Here is a 19,982-nt window from a genome sequence, read left to right on the forward strand (position 1 = left end):
AAACTGACTGTATGACCTGAGTTAAATATTCCATCTCTCATGTTTTATTAAAGCATTTACTTCAAGGTCATATATTCTTAGATTTATTCTAAAAGGTGAAAAATTTTGTCATTCAACAAACTTTGAGTATCTATCATTTACTAGGCATTAAGTTGAAGGAACTGGACACCAGACCTGACCTTAAGGTAATAGGAGCCTAGGACTACAGTTGAAAAATTTTCCCCTAAAAGACCAAATAGTAAATATTATAAGGTTGCAGTTCATATGGTCTTTGTCGCAACTAGTCACTTCTGCCACTGTACCCTAAAATCAGACATAGATAATACTTACACCAGCGAGCATGACTATATTTCAATAAAATTTGATTTACAAAAATAGGCAGTGGACCAGTGGACCATAGTTTGGTGATCTGGAGATGAAACAAGACTGTCGATCACAATATAAGGATTGCTGTGACAAAGGAAGACCCAAGTACCTCAGGAACTCGGATAAAAGACATCCACACTTTGTGTTTGTAGATGCGTCTGTGAAGAATCTAGAGTGAGTAGGGAAAAGGGAAGGGGGGAAATTAGAGAAATTATCAAGCAAGTTTTCTCAGAGAAGATTATGGCTGAATTTTATCTTAAAACTATGGAGCATTTCACAAGGAGGCCACACTAAAGTCTATTTCATGTTAAGAATAGAGGCTGTGGTAAATCTTGTCACCTCAGCCCAAACCAAAGTTTCCAAACTGTGTAGTATGGAATTCCTCAATAAGTTAATAGATATTCCCGAATAAAGGAATTACCTGGGTTGTGTAAATTTGAAGAATACTCTTTTCCTTCTTCAGTTAGCTTTCTTAGTGTTTTAAAATTTCCTTTACCAAATAAAGACTTTAATAAATCTTGTAGTAAAGAGAAGTTTTCAAATTTTTATAACTCAGAATTTTAAAATGTATTCATGGAGCCCTTCTCTTGGTGTGGAATACCCATTAATGTATTTCAGAAATAGTATTTTGAATATTGTGGTTTTCAAAACAGTCATGAACTAAGAATTAAGAGCCCTAGACCCATTTATCTGTCCATATGTAGGCAGCAAGGTTTCAGAAGCACTTCAAACAGTTGACTTCTCATCATAGGAGTGTCCTGGGCAACAGGTGTCCAGCCACTGGGAGATGAGAGTTTGAGCAAGACTCAGTCACCAGGGGTTTTGAAGTTTCATGCAGAACAAATAGCAAATGCACTTGCTGAACTGGGAAAATAATGAAATTATAAAGTGAGACAGTATCACTCCCAAAGTGTGTTTCCTCATCACAAGGATCAGGAATGCTATTGGTATTTCATGGGTAGAAATGAGAGATGATAAACGTTCTGCAGTACATAGGCCAGCCCTGCACATTGAAGATGTGTGCTGTCCCAAATGCCAATAGAGCCCCATGGAGAAACACTGCTGAAGAACAAGGAGTGGGGGATCACCTCCCAAGTTTCAGAAGACTGGGGAGAAAATTTGGGATGAACCTTATAGGCACAACACCATTAGTGCAGCCATTAAATATTTAAAAGGTCATACATTCCTTTTTCATTTTTAACAACCAGATGTAATTTATTTAATTCCATAAAAATATATGAGATTTTATTTTTGATGCAGGCGTATGCAATTGTACAACTTACAGAGCAAAGATCAGGTGCAGTGTGATCTTTTGAATAAACCATTGCATTAGATGCTGTTAAGCATTTCAGAGGCAATTTAATAAAGTGTGTGATTAGTGCCTCACTTCCTGATGATCATTCTGACAGGAGCACCAGAGTAACCTGAGTGCTGATTTCAAAGATAGCCCTTCAGTGAGTTTTTAAAAAGGCTACTGTAACAGCCTTTTGTAAGAAAACTCTGTCAATAAATGTTTCTCTTCTGAATTCTTCTCCAGTAAATAGCCTCAAGGAACTATTCCTGTGGTTCCTGAAAAATAACAAGCAGAAGATCCTTTACACAGACCAGGGTAATCATAAATATGGCATCTTTTTTTGAAATATAAGAAGTGCTCCCTCCTCTGGGCTGATGCAGCTGCTGTCAAGGCTCAATGGGTAGCATCCAGGGAATGAATGGGCTGAATTTCAGCCCCTACTTAGGCCCCCTGCAGGTACCTTTGTACATTTGCAAACTGTGTAATCCTGTCTAGTGACCCTGGGTCAGAACCACTGTTGCTTCACTGCATTTGGCTTTATTGCATATAGTCCTTCAATCTGAATGTTTTAAGTACCTCCTACATGGCATGCTCTATATTAAGTATAGCAGTACACAAGCTAAATGACATGTTCCTTTAATTGAGTGCTTACCCTACAGCAGCCCCTTGGCTGAATATTTCATATTTATTAATAATAACAACAACTCCATGAGCTAAGTTTTATTGTTTTAATTTTCCAACTAAGGAAACTTCTTGGCTTTAAGTATCTTGCCTGTAGTTACATAGCTAGGAAGGGAGGGTGCTGGGATTCGAAGCCTTTTTCTCCCCTGATTCTAAGTTTCCTGTTACTATTTACTACAAAAGTAGGGCTTTCAATGAATTTATATATTAGAGAGGAGACAAATATACCAACAGATGGTTACAATACAAGTGTAAGTGCTATTCAAGTGGGATGCCTACTTAGATGTAGAGAGAAAGCTGTCAGGGGCCATTTTCCAGAAGAGGTTGTCCCTGAGTTTTGAAGAAGTTTCTACAAACATATGGGAATCCAGAGGTTGATAAACCAGAATGCAGGCTGAAAAACTTGGCTACACTTCAGAAAATAAGCTGAAATAGGTTTGCGGGTTTTAGTGATTATTTTATCACTACCAAATGAAAATAATTGACAGGTAAGGCTGTCAACCTTACTGCACATTAAAATTATCTGAGTAGATGAACAATAAAAATGAACTTTGAAGACATTACACTGGATGAAATAAGCAGACACAAAGGGACAAATATTGTATGATTCTACTTCTAAGAGATACCTGCCATAGTCTAATTCATAGAGAGAGAAAGTAGACTAGTGGTTGACAGGGGCTAGTTATTCTTCAACAAGTACATAATTTCAGCTGGTAAGGTTGAAAAAGTTCTGGAGACAGATAGGGGTGATGGTTGCACAGCAAAGTGAATGTTCTTAATGCCATTTAGCTGTATACTTAAAAATGGTTAAGATGGTACATTTTGCGTTAAGTATATTCTACAACAATTAACAAAATAGAGTGATTTCTTGGAACCTACCCCATGACCTCTTGAATCAGGGTATCTAATGACTTTACGGTTCAGAAACAGCTGACTCAGGACATTTTGACCAAGGATCTGTTATAAGAATCTGCTGAACTGAATTACATTAAAATGAAATATGAAAGTTCATAGTTAGATATAGCATAGTTTTAGAAGATCATTTTAAAGACAACAGTTTTAGGATTTTTATTGCTTTCATAACTGATATTTGTATATTGATTTAATTTTAAATGTATTAGCTTATGTTATTTTATGGCAGCTATCTGGTATTGCTTGGCCCAACTTATTATTTGTATGTTAGAGATGAGAACACTGAGTTTCAGTGAGCTAGAGTGTTGCCTATCTGTTACACATGCTGCTATAGTTACGATAATAAGGAAGATGCCTAATTGATAAGAATAGAACTCTAGTCTAAATGAGAATTACAGGGATAATAGAGAAAGTTCATAGATTTCTTTTCTAAATCATTTAAAAATTGTTATATGTGCTGCCCCATTAAATTAATCATCTGGACTGAGACTTATTGAATGAATGAAGAGGTGTTGAAGAATTGAGTTTCCATGAGAAAAAGCATAAAGCTTAAGACTTAGGTAGAGAAGGGCAGCGTTTAGCTGTTGTTCTTAGCAAGAGCAGGACAGAAATGGATGAGTAGTGAAGATGACAAAAGGTTCCTCTTTAGAGCCCTGTCCTTGAACTTTTCAGTTTCTTCTGGGTGTGTCCCTTTCCTTGGGGGGAATCAAGAGAATGTGTGTTGCCCAGCCCCTTCTAGAGCAAGAATCAAGACCTTGGGGTTTCTTGCCCACATGTTTCTGACCTCACTTCCAGTATCTGCATGGGCCTGTTTCCTAGACTTTTTTTTCCTGCCCTGTCATTTTGCCCAACCCATGTCTGAGCATTGGCCAAAAGGCCATGGTTTCTGTGTGTTTGGAGTGGACTGATTGTGGTAGACAAAGCTTGGTTGCACTGGGAACCAGGGTCCTGAAAATGCTAGAATGCATCTGTAGGGCAGTTTATTCAAATATAAATAGTTAAAATACCTTCCCTATATTGTTCTCTTTTTCCTTTCCCAAGCAGGTTGTTAGGCTCTTTCCGTCTATTGGTCTCAGAGTTTTTGGTCAATACTAGAATCGTCTAGAAGATAATGTGCTTCTTATGTATTTTTAAAGCCTAGATTCATTGGAAGAAAGTACTAAGAGTGTCTTGAGTCAAATGGAGAAAGAGAAGGACCTTGGAGACATTTCCCCAAGAGTGGGTTTCTCTGCATGCAATTACCTAGAGAGGTTGACCTGACCAAGGTTCCCTTTCTCCTTTGTGCACACAAAAGCAGAGTCATTGGACTCCAAGGGCCCCTTGTGACATTGATAGCAGGGAAGTTAACAATTTTGCTCCCCACCTTTTGGACATGACATGCTTCCTAGATTCAGGTATGACCTTGAGGAAGAGCTAAACAATGAGCGTGGTTTAATATCTTCCTGAAAAAGAAAAGTTGATACTCCAAGTCAAACACGTATGATTTGATTTTTAAAATGAAGAAAAGAATATTTCCAACACTCTTGAGTCTAGACTGAGGTTCATATCTGATGTACTAGAGATTTGTTTTGATTACTGAAGGTCTTAAATAATAACAGCATTTGGAACGTTTTGCATATACTGTATCATAATTGTGGTAGCGGCTGAATTTTATTAAGCATTTATTATGTGCCAGGTACCTTCTTAATATGTTATACCTACTATTTTTATTGTGTTCACCACAACTCTATGGAGAAAGTGATATCATCTTATTTTTAAGGTAAAAAATCTGAGGCCTGGCATGGTGGCTCATGCCTGTAATCCCAATACTTTGGGAGGCTGAGGCAGAAGGATCACTTGAGGCCAAGTGTTCAAGACAAGCCTGGGTTACATAGTGAGACCGTGTCTCTACAAAAACATAAAATAAAAATGAGCCAAGTGTGTGTAATGTGCCTGTAGTCCTAGCTACTCAGGAGGCTAAGCTTAGGTGACAGAGCAAGACCCTGTCTCTTGAAAAAAAAAAAAAAGAATCTGAGATGCAGAGAGGTTACATAACTGGCCAAAAGCATAGTTAATAATTAGTAGCAGAGCCTAACTTAACCTGATTTCTTTTGATTCTAAAACTCATATATTTACCCAGTATACAATTCTCCAGTATAAGGAGTTTAAACTTTTATCACATATATAATAAAAATACAGTGTATCTTGTATCTCTAGAGTGGTTTGCCTTATTTTTATGTGAAAAAAATTTAAATTCTCCTAATCCGGCAAGATAATAGACAGCTATTAATAGGTTGCGGCCATTGCGTGATAAGGGCTAAACATTGCTAAAAGAAAATATATCTGGCAGTGATGCGTGAAGTAGATTGAAGTCAGATGTGGGACAAGAAACTAAGAGAAGAAGGACTAGTAGTAAGACAATTGCATAACAGACTGAACCAGGATAAATGCCAAATCATCCAATTAAGGGATAAAAGTTTATTTGGTACAGAAAATGTCTGATAAGGTTGCTAAGGGGAATAATTAGGTAGCTATAAGGTTGAGGATCTTTAATCCCTCATCAGCACAGATTGATTTTTTTAGTAAGTCATAGATTTCTGCTTTTATTTTTTTATTCTGTAAGGAAGTCACTGGCACAGAAATAAACAATATTTGTCAATGTCGGCGGCACTAAGTTTGATGCAGGGATGATTTCTTGTAAGAGAATCAGAAGGCTACTCTTCTCCAAGCTTGCCAGAGATAATTAATATAACTCCGTATGCTGCTTCCTAGGTAGAGGACATTGTTGAACTATTTGCAAATTTTTGTTTGTTCAGATGTTTTGGCTTATAAATATGGGGCTACATCTGATATTCTTTGGTTATATTTTAAAACTATCATCTTTTGAAAATATCAAACCCTTTACTACTAAGTTAGAAAATAACTTGCTTTTCCTTCCAACCACAGGGAGCCATCCTTGTCTCTTCTCTTCTCTTTCTTTCTTTTTTTTTTCAGCTGTATTTCTTTATTATTATTATTATTATTATTATTATTATTATTGTACTTTTAAGTTCTGGGATACATGTGCAGAACCTGCAGGTTTGTTACATAGGTATACACATGCCATGGTAGTTTGCTGCACCCATCAACCCATCATCTACATTAGGTATTTCTTCTAATGCTATCCCTCCCCTAGCCTCCCACCCCCTGACAGGCCCTGGTGTGTGATGTTCCCCTCCCTGTGTCCATGTATTCTCCTTGTTCAACTACTTATGAGTGAGAACATGCGGTGTTTGGTTTTCTGTTCTTGTGTTAGTTTGCTGAGAATGATGGTTTACAGCTTCATCCATGTCTCTGTAAAGGACACGAACTCATCCCTTTTTATGGCTGCATAGTATTCTGTGGTGTGTATGTGCCATATTTTCTTTATCCAGTCTATCACTGATGGGCATTTGGGTTGGTTCCAGGTCTTTGCTTTTGTGCTGCAATAAACATATGTGTGTGTGTGTCTTTATAGAAGAATGATTTATAATCCTTTAGGTATATACCCAGTAATAAGATTGCTGGGTCAAATGCTATTTCTGGTTCTAGATCCTTGAGGAATCGCCACACTGTCTTCCACCGTGGTTGAACTAAGTTACACTCCCCCAAACAGTGTAAAAGCATTCCTATTTCTCCACATCCTTTTCAGCATCTGTTATTTCCTGACTTTTTAATGATTGCCATTGTAAATGGCATTAATGGTATCTCATTGTGGTTTTGATTTGCATTTCTCTAATTACCAGTGATGATGAGTTTTTTTTTTCGTATGTTTGTTGACTGCATAAATGTCTTCTTCTGAGAAGTGTCTGTTCATATCCTTTGCCCACTTTTTCATGGGGTTGTTTCTTCCTTGTAAATTTATTTAAGTTCTTTGTAGATTCTGGATATTTGCTCTTTGTCAGATAGAAATATTGCAAAAATTTTCTCCCATTCTGTAGGTTACCTGTTCACTCTAATGACAGTTTCTTTTGCTGTGCAGAACTCTTTAGTTTAATTAGATCCCATTTGTCAATTTTGGCTTTTGTTACCATTGCTTTTGGTGTTTTAGTCATGAACACTTTGCCCATGCCTATGTCCTGAATGATATTGCCTAAGTTTTCTTCTAGGCTTTTTATGGTTTTAGGTCTTATGTTTAAGTCTTTAATCCATCTTTAGTTAATTTTTGTATAAGATGTAATGAAGGGGTTCAGTTTTCTCCATATGGCTAACCCGTCTTCCCAACACCATTAATTAAGTAAGAATCTTTTCCCCCGTTGCTTGTTTTTGTCAGGTTTGTCAAAGATCAGATGGTTGTAGATGTGTGCTCTTATTTCTGAGGCCTCCATTCTGTTCCACTGGTCTTTATATCTGTTTTGGTACCAGTACCATGCTGTTGTGGTTACTGTAGCCTTGTAGTATAGTTTGAAGTCAGGTAGCGTGATGCCTCCAGCTTTGTTCTTTTTCCTTATCATTGTCTTGGCTATACAAGCTCTTTTTTGGTTCCATATAAAATTTAAAGTAGTTTTTTCTAATTTTGTGAAGAAGGTCAATGGTAGCTTGATAGGGATAGCATTGAATCTATAAATTACTTTGGGCAGTATAGCCATTTTCATGATATTGATTCTTCCTATCCATGAGCGTGGACTGTTTTTCCACTTGTTTGTGTCCTCTCTTATTTCCTTGAGCAGTGGTTTGTAGTTCTCCTTGAAGAGGTCCTTCACATCCTTTGTAAGTTGTATTCCCAGGTATTTTATTATCTTTGTAGCACTTGTGAATGGGAGTTCACTCATGATTTGGCTCTCTGTTTATTTTTTATTGTTGTATAGGAATGTTTCTGATTTTTGTACATTGATTTTGTATCCTGGTGAGAACACTTGGACACAGGAAGGGGAACATCACACACTGGGCCTGTTGTGGTGTGGGGGAAGGGGGAATGATAGCATTAGGAGATATACCTAATGTAAATGATGAGTTAATGGGTGCAGCACACCAACTTGACATATGTATACATATGTAACAAACCTGCATGTTGTGCACATGTACCCTAGAACATAAAGTGTAATAAAAAAAAAGAAACAGAACCAATGACAAAAACCACATGATTATCTCAATAGATGCAGAAAAGACCTTTGATAAAATTCGACACCACTTCATGCTGAAAACTCTTAATAAACTAGGTATTGATTTAACATATCTTGAAATAATAAGAGATATTTATGACAAACCCACAGCCACTATCATACTGGATGGGCAAAAGCTGGAAGCATTTCCTTTGAAAACTGGCATAAGACAAGGATGCCCTCTCTCACCATTCCTATTCAACACAGTATTAGAAGTTCTGGCTAGGACAGTCAGGCAAGAGAAAGAAATAAAGGATATTCATATAGGAAGAGAGGAAGTCAAATTGTCTCTGTTTGTAGATGACATGATTATATATTTAGAAAACCCCATCATCTCAGCCCAAAATCTTCTCTTTCATTCTACATTCAGTCTACTAGGAAATCATGTTGCTTCTACTTTCAAAATGTGGCAGAGCCCAGTTGCTCCTTATCTCCTCCTTTGCTTCCACGCTGTCCAGCCCTCCATCCTCTGTCATGCAGTAGACTCTTATCTGGTCTACCAGCGTCCCCTTTTACGACTTTACAGTTTATTTTCCCTAAAGCTGGAAAAAGGATTTTTTTCATGTGTAAGTAAGATATGTCACTCCTAGGCTCAAAATCCTGCAATGGCTCTACATTTCACCCAGATTAGAGCTAAGTTCTTACAATGATCTGTAAGCCCCTTTGTGACCTGCCCCCACCCTTACCCCTTGATGTCTACTCATCTTCCTCCTTTCCCCAGTTCACTGAAGTCTAGGCACCCTGACCTCTTTGCTACTCCTGGAATCTACCAGGCACTTAAAAATCCTTGGCTCATTCTGTTCACTCTGCCTGGATGCTCTTCCCCAGAATCCAGTTATCTATCTCCCTCACCTTTCGCAGGTTTCTGCTCAGATCTTACCTTTAAAGTGAGGATATCCTGGTCAGCCTGACTAATCTTTCAACTTGCCCCTCCTTCCATTGTAATAACTGCCACCCTGTTCTACTTTAAATAATATAAAATTCTGTAGCCCTTATCTAATGTAACTCTATAATATAGATGTATATTTAAAATATGTATAATATACATTATTTGTCATATTTATTCTTTATTTTCTATTTCCTTGATGAATAGGCAGAAATCTTTTCTTTGGTGCACCGATGAATCCTAAACGCCTAAAACAATTTCTGGCTCATGAGTTACTCAATAAGTTTTGATGCAGAAACAAATTAATTAATTACACAACAATTTGTTCCAATATTAAAAAAAATTTGGCCAGGCATAGTGACTCATGCCTATAACTCCAACACTTTGGGAGGCAAAGGAGGGAGGATCACTTGAGGCCAGGCGTTTGAGACCAGCCTGGGCAACATGGCGAGACCCTGCCTCTTGAAAAAACTGGTGGCGCACATCTGTAGTCCTAGCTACTCAGGAGGCTGGGGCAGGAGAATTGCTGGAGCCCAGGAGGTTAAAGCTGTGGTCTGCAGTGAGTTATGATTATACCACTACACAACAGCATTGGTGACACAGCAATCTGTCTCTAAAAAAGAAATAATATTTTTTCTTTAAATGGGCCCATTCAGATACATTTTATCTACTTATAACCATAATTGTGCACTTTATGTTTTTGATATTATAAGAATACATTTACAAAATAGAAACTTTGAAATTATAAGAAAGTGAGAGAGAAAAAATATAAGACTAATAGTCATTCCACCTAACACAATATCTGTTAACCTTTTGATTTTTTCCTGCAAAGCTCTATTCACAATTATAGGAAGTGTCTGTAAAGTGTAATCATTCCATTGTATACATAACTTTTAATGTCTTCTCTTAATATTATCTTGTAGGTATTCCATGTTTTACATATTTTTCATCAATACATCAATTTTGATCACCATGTCAGTGATTCTTCAACGTAGGTTGGTTATATCTGTTAGTATTTACTGTATTTTGAATTAAAAATGAAAATATTTGAAAAATATTTATTCACTAATTCATTTGGAAACCTCAATAATAAACATATTATGTTGTAACATAAAGTCTATTTTTAATTAAAATAACCATATTTTCCCAAATCAAAAAAAAAATAGAAAGGAGTTTCGGTTTACAATTATACATGTCAGCACTTTGGGAGACCGAGGAGGGTGAATCACTTGAAGTCAGGAGTTCAAGACCGGCCTGACCAACATGGTGAAATCCCCATCTCTACTAAAAATACAAAAAATTGGCCAGGCTCATGCCTGTAGTCCCAGCTACTTAGGAGGCTGAGGCAGGAGAATCTCTTGAACCTGGAAGGAGGAGGTTTCAGTGAGCCCAGATCCCACCACTGCACTCCAGCTTGGGCGACAGAGTGAGACTCTGTCAAAAAAATTTATATAATATATATGTATTTTATATATATATATATACACACACACACACACACACACACACACACACACACACACAAATTTCTCAATATCTAACTATCTCACTTGACAAAAGACTGGATTCTCATATTGTTATGGTTTGGATGTGTGGACCCCTCCAAATCTCATATTGAAATGCAATCCCCAGTGTTGGAGGAGGAACTCAGTGGGAGGTGCTAGATCATGGGGTTAGATCCCTCATTAGTGGGTTAGTGCCATGCCCTTGGTGATGAGTGAGTTCTCACTCTATTCATTCTCATGAAAACTGGTTGTTTTAAAGAGCCTGACAACTCTCTTACTCTCTCTCTCACCATGCTACGTGCCTGATCCTTTATTGTCTTCCACCATATTTTAAGTTTCCTGAGGCCTTCCCTGAAAGCCAAGCAGATGCTGATGCCATGCTTTTACAGCCTGCAGAATCATTAGCCCAAAGAAACTTCTTTTCTTTGTAAATTACCCAACCTTAGGTATTCTATTATAGCAATGCCAAACAGACTAACACACAAATCTTCTTCTGCATTCGATCTGTTGAATTTATGTGGTTCAGGTTGAAATATATGAAGAAAATAAAACCTCACAGATATATGTAGTAGCAAAATGGAGGCTTATGCTAATAGCCTTTCAAGATAATGTGGACATTCTTTTTTGTGATTTCATATTTCCTTAACATCCAACAAGTGTCAGTTTCTTAAAGGTTAGTTGCAATATGGAATCTGAAACTATAGCAGTAAACTTTTCATACTCTATTGTAACATTAAAATCCACTGATCCACCTTATAATTTGGAGGAATCATTTACCCATGTGTGATTTTTATAACATTATGCTTTGGTCATTTGGAAATGATTGGCTCACTGAGTTATGCAAAATTTCCAATATAAAAAAAATCATATTTCTTAATGTCGTATTTCTTTTTTTTTTTTTTTTTTTTTTTTTTGAGACGGAGTCTCGCTGTGTCGCCCAGGCTGGAGTGCAGTGGCCGGATCTCAGCTCACTGCAAGCTCTGCCTCCCGGGTTTTTACGCCATTCTCCTGCCTCAGCCCCCCGAGTAGCCGGGACTACAGGCGCCCGCCACCTCGCTCGGCTAGTTTTTTGTATTTTTTAGTAGAGACGGGGTTTCACCGTGTTAGCCAGGATGGTCTCGAACTCCTGACCTCGTGATCCGCCCGTCTCGGCCTCCCAAAGTGCTGGGATTACAGGCTTGAGCCACCGCGCCCGGCCAATGTCGTATTTCTTAACTACCGATGTTATCAGGAAAAGTCTTCAAGTATTAGAAAGCTTTTATGCTCACAGTGGCAGATAAAAGTTGTCTGAAGTTTTAATTTTCAGCTGAAAGTTTGAATTTTATCATAGGCAAAAACCACTATCTCTTATTGCCCTTTAAGTGATGGGCTTAACTTTGTTCATTCTGAAAAATAGTCCGCCAAAACCCATAATTTTTAAAAATCATTTTCTAGTAAAAAATGATGTTCCATGAAAAAAATGGCTAACTCAGCTTGTAACTCCAACAACCATTCAAATGATTTTCCTTGAGATAACTATCATACTTCAATATTTTGTCTCACACACCATATCAAAAACATGCATACAAAATTTAAAGATTTAAATTTAAGAAAATTAATACCTTTTACTATTTCAGGAAGAATTTCATACTTTAAAGTAAAACTGGCATGTTATTTATCTTTTCTATGGTGAGTGTGTGGTGAATAAGAAAATAACAACTAGTATAGTTTGGTGTGACTGCTTTTATTTGTACTGAGAGCCACCATCACTTTTGCACCATCAATACAAATGTCAACACAGTCATTCCAGGATAAACCTTAAGAGTCAAAAAGTTATTCAACTCCATCTTTTAAAAAGTTATTCAACACTGAATAGCACAGTTACCACTTGTGTTTCTTGCCACATATTCGTGTAAATGATAATTTCTTTGATGATTAGTTTGTTCTGGTACTAGAAGAATACAAGCAAAACAGCGAATCCAGCCATGTTTGTAGCTTCGTTCATTTGTAAAGCAAAAGTACAATTGTGCAGACAAGATCTTAACTCAGTCTTTGTTTTGTAGCTAAGCCTTTAATTCCAACAAGGTACCATACCGTTTGAAAGAAGCAGTGCAATAATTTCTTTTACTGACTTTGCATCCAGCACGCATTCAGCAAAGTCAACTATACAGTGTGATCTTCTCTACTGAATGTAATATAGTAACCCATAAGATACTTGACTGATTTTCAGTTTTCAGTTGAAAAGCTATACAAAACACTTTTCTTTTAGAAAATGCATCATGTCTACATTTTTTAAAACTCAATTTCTTTTTCTTTAAAATCTGAATGATTTGTCTCAAAGTGGTTTCATAACTTAACTGGAATGATAATCTTTCCAAAAATGTTTTTGTATAGCATAATAAGGGAAATTATTATCTATACAATGAGAGAAAGATAGCTTTCATCTTATTTGTATTTCTTATTCACAGTGTTTCCAAGTTTCTTTGGATTCTCTATCTTCCATGAGTCAGGAACTCTCTGGTGTGACATTTAAAAAATTTCATTGATACATAATACTTACACATACTTATGGAGTACTTTTGATATTTTGATGCATTTTTATATTTTCCGAGTGTCTTTGGACTTAAAGATTGACCGTTGGGACTTGAGAATGTAAGTCTTCTAATCACCCTTTCAAAGCAGATAATCTGTTTTAAATTAAGAAAATATTATATAAACTTTTATTTTTTATTTTTATTTATTTATTTATTTATTTATTTATTTATTTATTTATTTATTGAGACGGAGTTTTGCTGTTGTTGCCCAGACTGGAAAGTGCAATGGCATGATCTTGGCTCACCGCAACTTCTGCCTCCCGGGTTCAAGCAATTCTCCTGCCTCAGCTTCCCAAATAGCTGGGATTAAAGTCCTGTGCCATCATGCCTGGCTAATTTTGTAGTTTTAGTAGAAATGAGGTTTCTCCATGTTGGTCAGGCTGGTCTCGAACTCCTGGCCGCGAGTGATCTGCCTGCCTCAGCCTCCCAAAGTGCTGGAATTACAGGCGTGAGCCACCACACCTGGCCTTAAACTTTCTTTTATTAACTTCTTCATAAGTACTATACAATTCTAAAATTATAAGATAAAATTTCAAACATTTATAAATGTTTTAAAAATATGTAAAACTGTTATTGAAAAATAAGGAATCCAAATGTATTTACTTGTTTTTCTACTCAGGCACACAGAAACATTAAGGATTTCAAAAGAATGATCTAGTGGATGATGATAATAAGGTTAAAGAGATTATAGCAGGTGTAATGACTAGTCAGAACACAGTAGAAATACTAATAGCATACTAAGTTATGTAAACAGTACACCTATCATAAATCTACTACCTTAAAAATTTTAGGGAACCCAAGAACAAACAAGCATGCATTCCATTTGTCATCAAAGTGATAATATCATTCTATGTCAGGTGATCTCTGGAGAATTCTACCATGTGCATGTGAAAGAATAAGTGAAAAAGGAAAACTCCAATTTATGAAAATAGTTTTGACATTTGAAGACCCATATAAAAGGGTCACAGGAAATCCCTGGGTTCCCAGACCACACTTTGAGAACTCTTGCTGCATTTAATTATGTTGTTCTATATGTGCTCCCAGTTTTTGTTTTTATTGACATGCTTTAATAAAATTATTTGTACTTAGGTTTTCCCCTCTTAGTTATTGTTTTCATGCAACAGGATACCATAAATAAAATTACTAAGGTGAATTAAGAAAATGAGACATCTACTAATACAACTGTCCTAATCTCTTCAAAATGTCAGTGTCATATGGGCAAAGATGGGAGGGTTGTCATAAAATGAGAGACTAAAGAGAGGAATAACAGCAAAAGCAGTGTTCAGATTTTGACTGGACTTGGTTTGAAAACAACAACAAAAAATTGATGAAGACACTTTTGGATGATAGGTAATATCTGAATGTGAGATAAATACTAGATGATATTATAGACTTATAGTTAATTATAGTTACTTATAGTTAATTTTGTGATCGTGGGATTAAGGTTATTTCCTTAGGAGAATTTTTTTTTTTTGTGGATATGTATGCTGAAGTATTCAAATTGTTTCATATTGGCAACTTACTCTCAAATGTGTCATCCAAAAATATCTATATATCCATTAATCTATGCACATACATAGAAGAATACATGGATTGAGAGTAGATAAATCAAAAATGATACCTGTTAACATTGTGATTCTGTGTGTTGGGGATAGAGGTGATCTTTATTATTCCAGACTTTCAATTTATTTGACATTGTTTATAATAAAATGTTTGGAAATAAATGAAGTCACTAAATCAGATGTTACTAATATTATTTATTTATTTCCATATCACTATCTAAAAGAATACAGTGTTGTTTTGAAAGGCATTTTTTTAGTACATTCATTGAAAAGTATGTAGCTCAGTGAGTAAGCAATCAGCTCCACCATCAGTTAGAGGGGATGTTTCATCCTTTCTTCACCAGTGCTGAGTGGAATGACCTCAGGCAGACTTTCAAGGTCTCAGTTGTCTTATCTATAAAATAGATGACAATAAGAATGGCTATTTGATAAGGTTGTTGTAAAAATGAAATTTATATTATCTATAAAACCCTTAGCTCACTGCTTGGCAAAGAGAAACTACTCAAATCTCATCTTCTATTATTGTCATTACAAATTCTAAGTCCTTGCTACGTTCAATTAGAAAAACCAATGGAAAAGCACCGCACATTAAATCATCTCTGTTATATTACATTCTAGTGCATTCTGTAACATCGGGCCTATTGCAAGTCCTTAGGGAACCAAAGCAATAGGTAATGCATCTGTAAGAATTACTGATAATCAGCATGTAAATTGTTACAATATTTTTTTATATATAACTGAAAATATTCTTCTCTAATGTTTAAACATTTTATCTGGAAGTTTGTCCTTGCAATTATTCTGCCTTCAGTTTTCTAAAGTATAGACAACTTTATTTTGAATTATTTTATATATAATTTGTGGAGTCTAAATTGATGTATTTTGATGTATTGGAGCAAACTGAACTAATATATTTCATGGGTAGAAATTCAAACTATAAACATTCTCAATTGTTTTGTTCCTAGTGTGTAAGCTACTAGTAAACCAATCATTCTTAGAAAGCAAATCAATTACGTGACAGAATTTATCTAGTGTTTGCAGAATATAAATCTTAGATGTGTAAAGATGGCTAGAAAAGTGTGTTCACAGTAATTTATGAAAGTGAAGGCATTTATTTTTCCTGTTAAATAGTTTTCTTTTTGTGAAGTCCAGAAGTGCTTCAGTTGTTACTGGTAATATTTTAGAGTGTTTCTTCTTAAAAATCATCCTTAATTTTTATTAGCAATAAATGCTGCTCAATGTTTTGAGGCATTTTAAAAAGGCATTAAAATTGTGAAAGATTTATATATTTAAAATGCCCTCCTAAAACCTGATGCTTTTGTTTTCACTTAATGCATTATATAGTCAAGTAAATTTCTTCTCTTGTATAAGAACTCTCATGGAAATGAAAATACTGTAGTATGGCTAGGGATAGCCAGAGCCTAAAGCAAAATAAGAGGCATAGTATAATAGGAATAGGCTGGTCTAAAGAAGGAAGCCAATTATAATAAAATGAGAAAAACTCAATTCTAGTTTGTATTTTCCACAAATACCTAATGGGATAGAAGCACTCTAATTATTCATCTCACAAGAAACTGAAATACAGCTCATTAAAAGAACAAGGCAGGACTAAATTTTTCAACCTACATAACTCATGGAAACAGCTTCCTCTATCTCCTTCTGTCTCTCTGTGATATGGTCCATCCAGCTGCTGAAATTGGCTGCCTTCTGGAAATTAAACCCCACGTGGCTCAGACTGTAGCAGTAAATCTGGTACAACAGATGGTTCTGGGTGAATTGTTACACCTCTGCATAAAACCTTGGGATTTCATCAATGAGCTTTACCCTAAGTAATGGAAATCAAGGTGACAAATTAACAACAAAACTTCCATGCTTTTACCAAAAGAGCATATTATTATTTTTTTATTGTATCATTGTAATCAAGCCAAAATTGTGCTATAAGTCAAATGTCAGGCATACAAATGTATATGCGCTCAGTTATAGCCTTTTCTCCAGTCAGACATTAAGTTCTGATTAATTAAGACTATAGTTCCACATCCCAGTTAGATTTTCCAGTGAAGTTTCAGGAATGATATGTTGATAAGCTTTTGTTTTCTAAATTTAAAGTTATTATAATTTCGCATAAAATAAGTTGTATTGGTTTGTACATTTGACATCATTTGGTATTTTTATTTACTGTTTAATGGGGAGACATAAGAGAACACAGTGAAAAGAATGGAGCTAACATTGTATTTTGATGTATTGGAGCAAACTAAACTAATATATTTCATGGGTAGACCTTTTCAGGTCTAGTCACTGTCCTATGAAGCATTCACAAATTCATGCTTTCGTAACTACATTCAAAATATGTTGTTTGTTATTTACAAATCGCTGAAAATACAGGGGGTTGAAAAAGACAGATATAGTTTTTATTTTTGTGGATTTTTAATTCTAGCAGAGAAGACATGCAATAACAAATATCCAATTAATTATCTAATTACACTTGTAGTACGAGATTAAAGAGATCATGATAGGAGAACTTGACCTAGCTGGAGAGGGTTTGAGGAGAGTGGGAAGCTTTCCAATGTTGTTAAGTGAATGCTTGCATATCTGAATGCATCATCAATCAACCTGTGTCTTGAATAATGGTTAGGAGTTGACCTGGAGAAAGCTGTGTGTATGGAGGGAAACCTGGAAAGGGAATTAGAGCTTAAAGGAACCTGGTGACAGCAGACTAACAGAGGAGAGAGTGGCTTTCTCCTCATTATAAGTTGAGGCACCTATCTACAAAGAGAGTCAAACTCTGAAAACTATTTGTAGAGATCTATTCTGAGCCAAATGTGAGAACCATGACCCATGACACAGCCCCACGAAGTCCTGAGAACATATGCCCAGGGTGGTTGTTTTACAGTTTGATTTTATACATTTTAGGGGGACAGAAGTTACAGGCAGACATCCATCAGTACCTATAAGGTATACATTGGTTTGGTCTAGAAAGGTGGGAAACTCAAAGTGGGAGCTTCTAGGTCATAGGTGGATTAGAAGATTTTCTGATTGACAATTGGTCGTAAGAGTTAAGTTATTATCTGATGACCCAGAATCAATAAAAGGAGTTTCTGGATTAAGATAAGGGGTTGTGGAGATGAAGGTTCTTATTATGCAGATGAAGCCTCCAGGTAGCAGGCTTCAGAACTCTTATCAGACATAAAAAGATGCCAGACTCTTAATTAATTCTCTCCTAGATTAGGGAAAAGACCTGGAAAGCAAAGGGGATTCTGTATAGAACGTAGATTTTCCCCACGAGAGATAGTTCTACAGGAGAGAAATATTTTTCAAAATATGTCAAAGGAATATATTTTGGGGTAAAATACTTCAATTTCTTTCAGGGTATGCTATCTGTCATGTGATTCTATACTAGAGTCAGGTTGGAATTTGGTATCTTATTTCTACAAAGAATCTGTTTTGTCAGTCTTAAGATTTATATTTTAAGACTTACAATGAGCCTTAAGATTTCTATTTCTATTTTAATGTTAATTCTGGTAAGTTGTGACTGAATTCCAAAGGGAGGAGGGTATAATGAGGCATGTCCAATCCCTTCCTTCCCCTCATGGACTGAAGTAGTTTTTCAGGTTTACTTTGGAATGCCCTTGGCCAAGAGGGGCATCCATCAGTTGACTGGGGGACTTAGAATTTTATTTTTGATTTACATATCCATGGTCATGCAGGTAAATATAACAGTGATTTGGACTCAGTCTATCCAAACTCCGAGTTTTTTTTCATACTCCATGCCTTTTCCCTGTTAGACATCAAACCATGCTTAAATGACTGCTTTGATCTTCATCTGCAACTTTGTTCTTTTTTTTCAGGTTGTGTGGCTAATGCAGTTTTGTTTGTTTGTTTGTTTGTTTGTTTTGGCAGATTCTTTGTCATAAAATAGTTTTGTATTTGAATTTAGATTCATGGTCACTTTTATTACTTATAAAAGTAAGTTGCGGTTCATGTGTTCAGCACTATTCTGTTTTGTTTTTCAGTGTTCCAACATTCCAGAGCCTTCCTGAAGAGATCCTCAGCAAGCTCGCTGATGTCCTTGAAGAGGTAATTGTTTTTAACCTTTGAACTTTTTGAGATGGGATCCAGCCTGCTTGGCTGGTTTCTTTCACAGCTGTGTGATGAGGAATCACAAACTGCAGAGACCTTTAAAAAATGTTTTAAGCTCTGGGATGAGCTGTATATTTGGCTTCATATAGAAAGTAGCTTAGCATGTCTGACATTTATATGCAGGAATGTGCAAATCAACCTAATTATAGAGGGAGACAAACTTTTTGTTGTGGTAAATACCATGTTACTTTGACTTACAAGAATAGGAACTGGCATATTTCTCTTATTTTAACTAGTGTAAAGTAAAATTGTAGTTATCGCCACTCTGAAGCTTCAGATTAGCAAATTTACAACTAGTAGTTGGGCACTTATTTTATGACCATGTAAGTATATTTGATACACATAATTTTATGCCTGAAAGTGGAATGTCACTTTTAGTTGTTTTTGTCTGAACCCATAAAGCTATGGTTTTGAGAAAGAGGAGAAACAATACACATTAGGTTATCCTTTTGTAGACTGGGATTCATAACAACAGCAGCAGCAGGAGGAAGTTTTTCCATTTAAATTGATGAGCTTTATACGGAATGTAGTCTAAAGTTGTTGTCCTAAAGGTATTGGGCATATAAGTTTTGTTTCAGGTTGAAAAGATTAAAAAACTGTATTTTCCTGTTTGCTGAGGAAATAGAGGTACATTGGTGGTGTACGAAAGTTCAGACTTTTTCTCTAAAGGTTCAAGTCTAAGTCTTTTGGAGTGAATTGACAATAGAGAGATTAACAGGAGAAAATGTCATACAGGAATAGTGTATGGGGGAGGTCAAGGTGACGGAATTGGAGGATGGGGTCAGAAAAAGGTATGTCTAGAGTGCTATAGGTGCAGCCAAGTAATGGAGGGCCGCTTAGGACATTGCAATTAATTTAATTTTTACTTAGTGTGAGATAGAAGTCACTGGATGGCTCTAAGCAGAGCAATGAAATTATTTGACTTAGATTTTTAACAAAATTGTTGTGGCTGCTGTGTTGAAAAAAAAAA

The 19,982-nt window shown here is 36.0% G+C and overlaps 1 protein-coding gene across 2 annotated transcripts in view; it reads left to right on the forward strand.

Annotated features, from left to right (window-relative positions):
- The window catches only part of LOC105481070 (protein kinase cGMP-dependent 1), a 1,243,906-nt gene that overhangs the window by 844,054 nt on the left and 379,870 nt on the right, over positions 1 to 19,982 (forward strand). For both annotated transcript variants that reach the window (XM_011740360.2, XM_011740371.2), the window contains exon 5: positions 18,886 to 18,949. In XM_011740360.2, coding sequence (XP_011738662.1) covers positions 18,886 to 18,949 — 64 coding nt within the window. The remainder of the gene's footprint in view (positions 1 to 18,885; positions 18,950 to 19,982) is intronic.

This window comes from Macaca nemestrina, chromosome 9 (genome assembly GCF_043159975.1).
Source record: "Macaca nemestrina isolate mMacNem1 chromosome 9, mMacNem.hap1, whole genome shotgun sequence".
In the NCBI taxonomy this organism is placed as follows: Eukaryota; Metazoa; Chordata; class Mammalia; order Primates; family Cercopithecidae; genus Macaca; species Macaca nemestrina.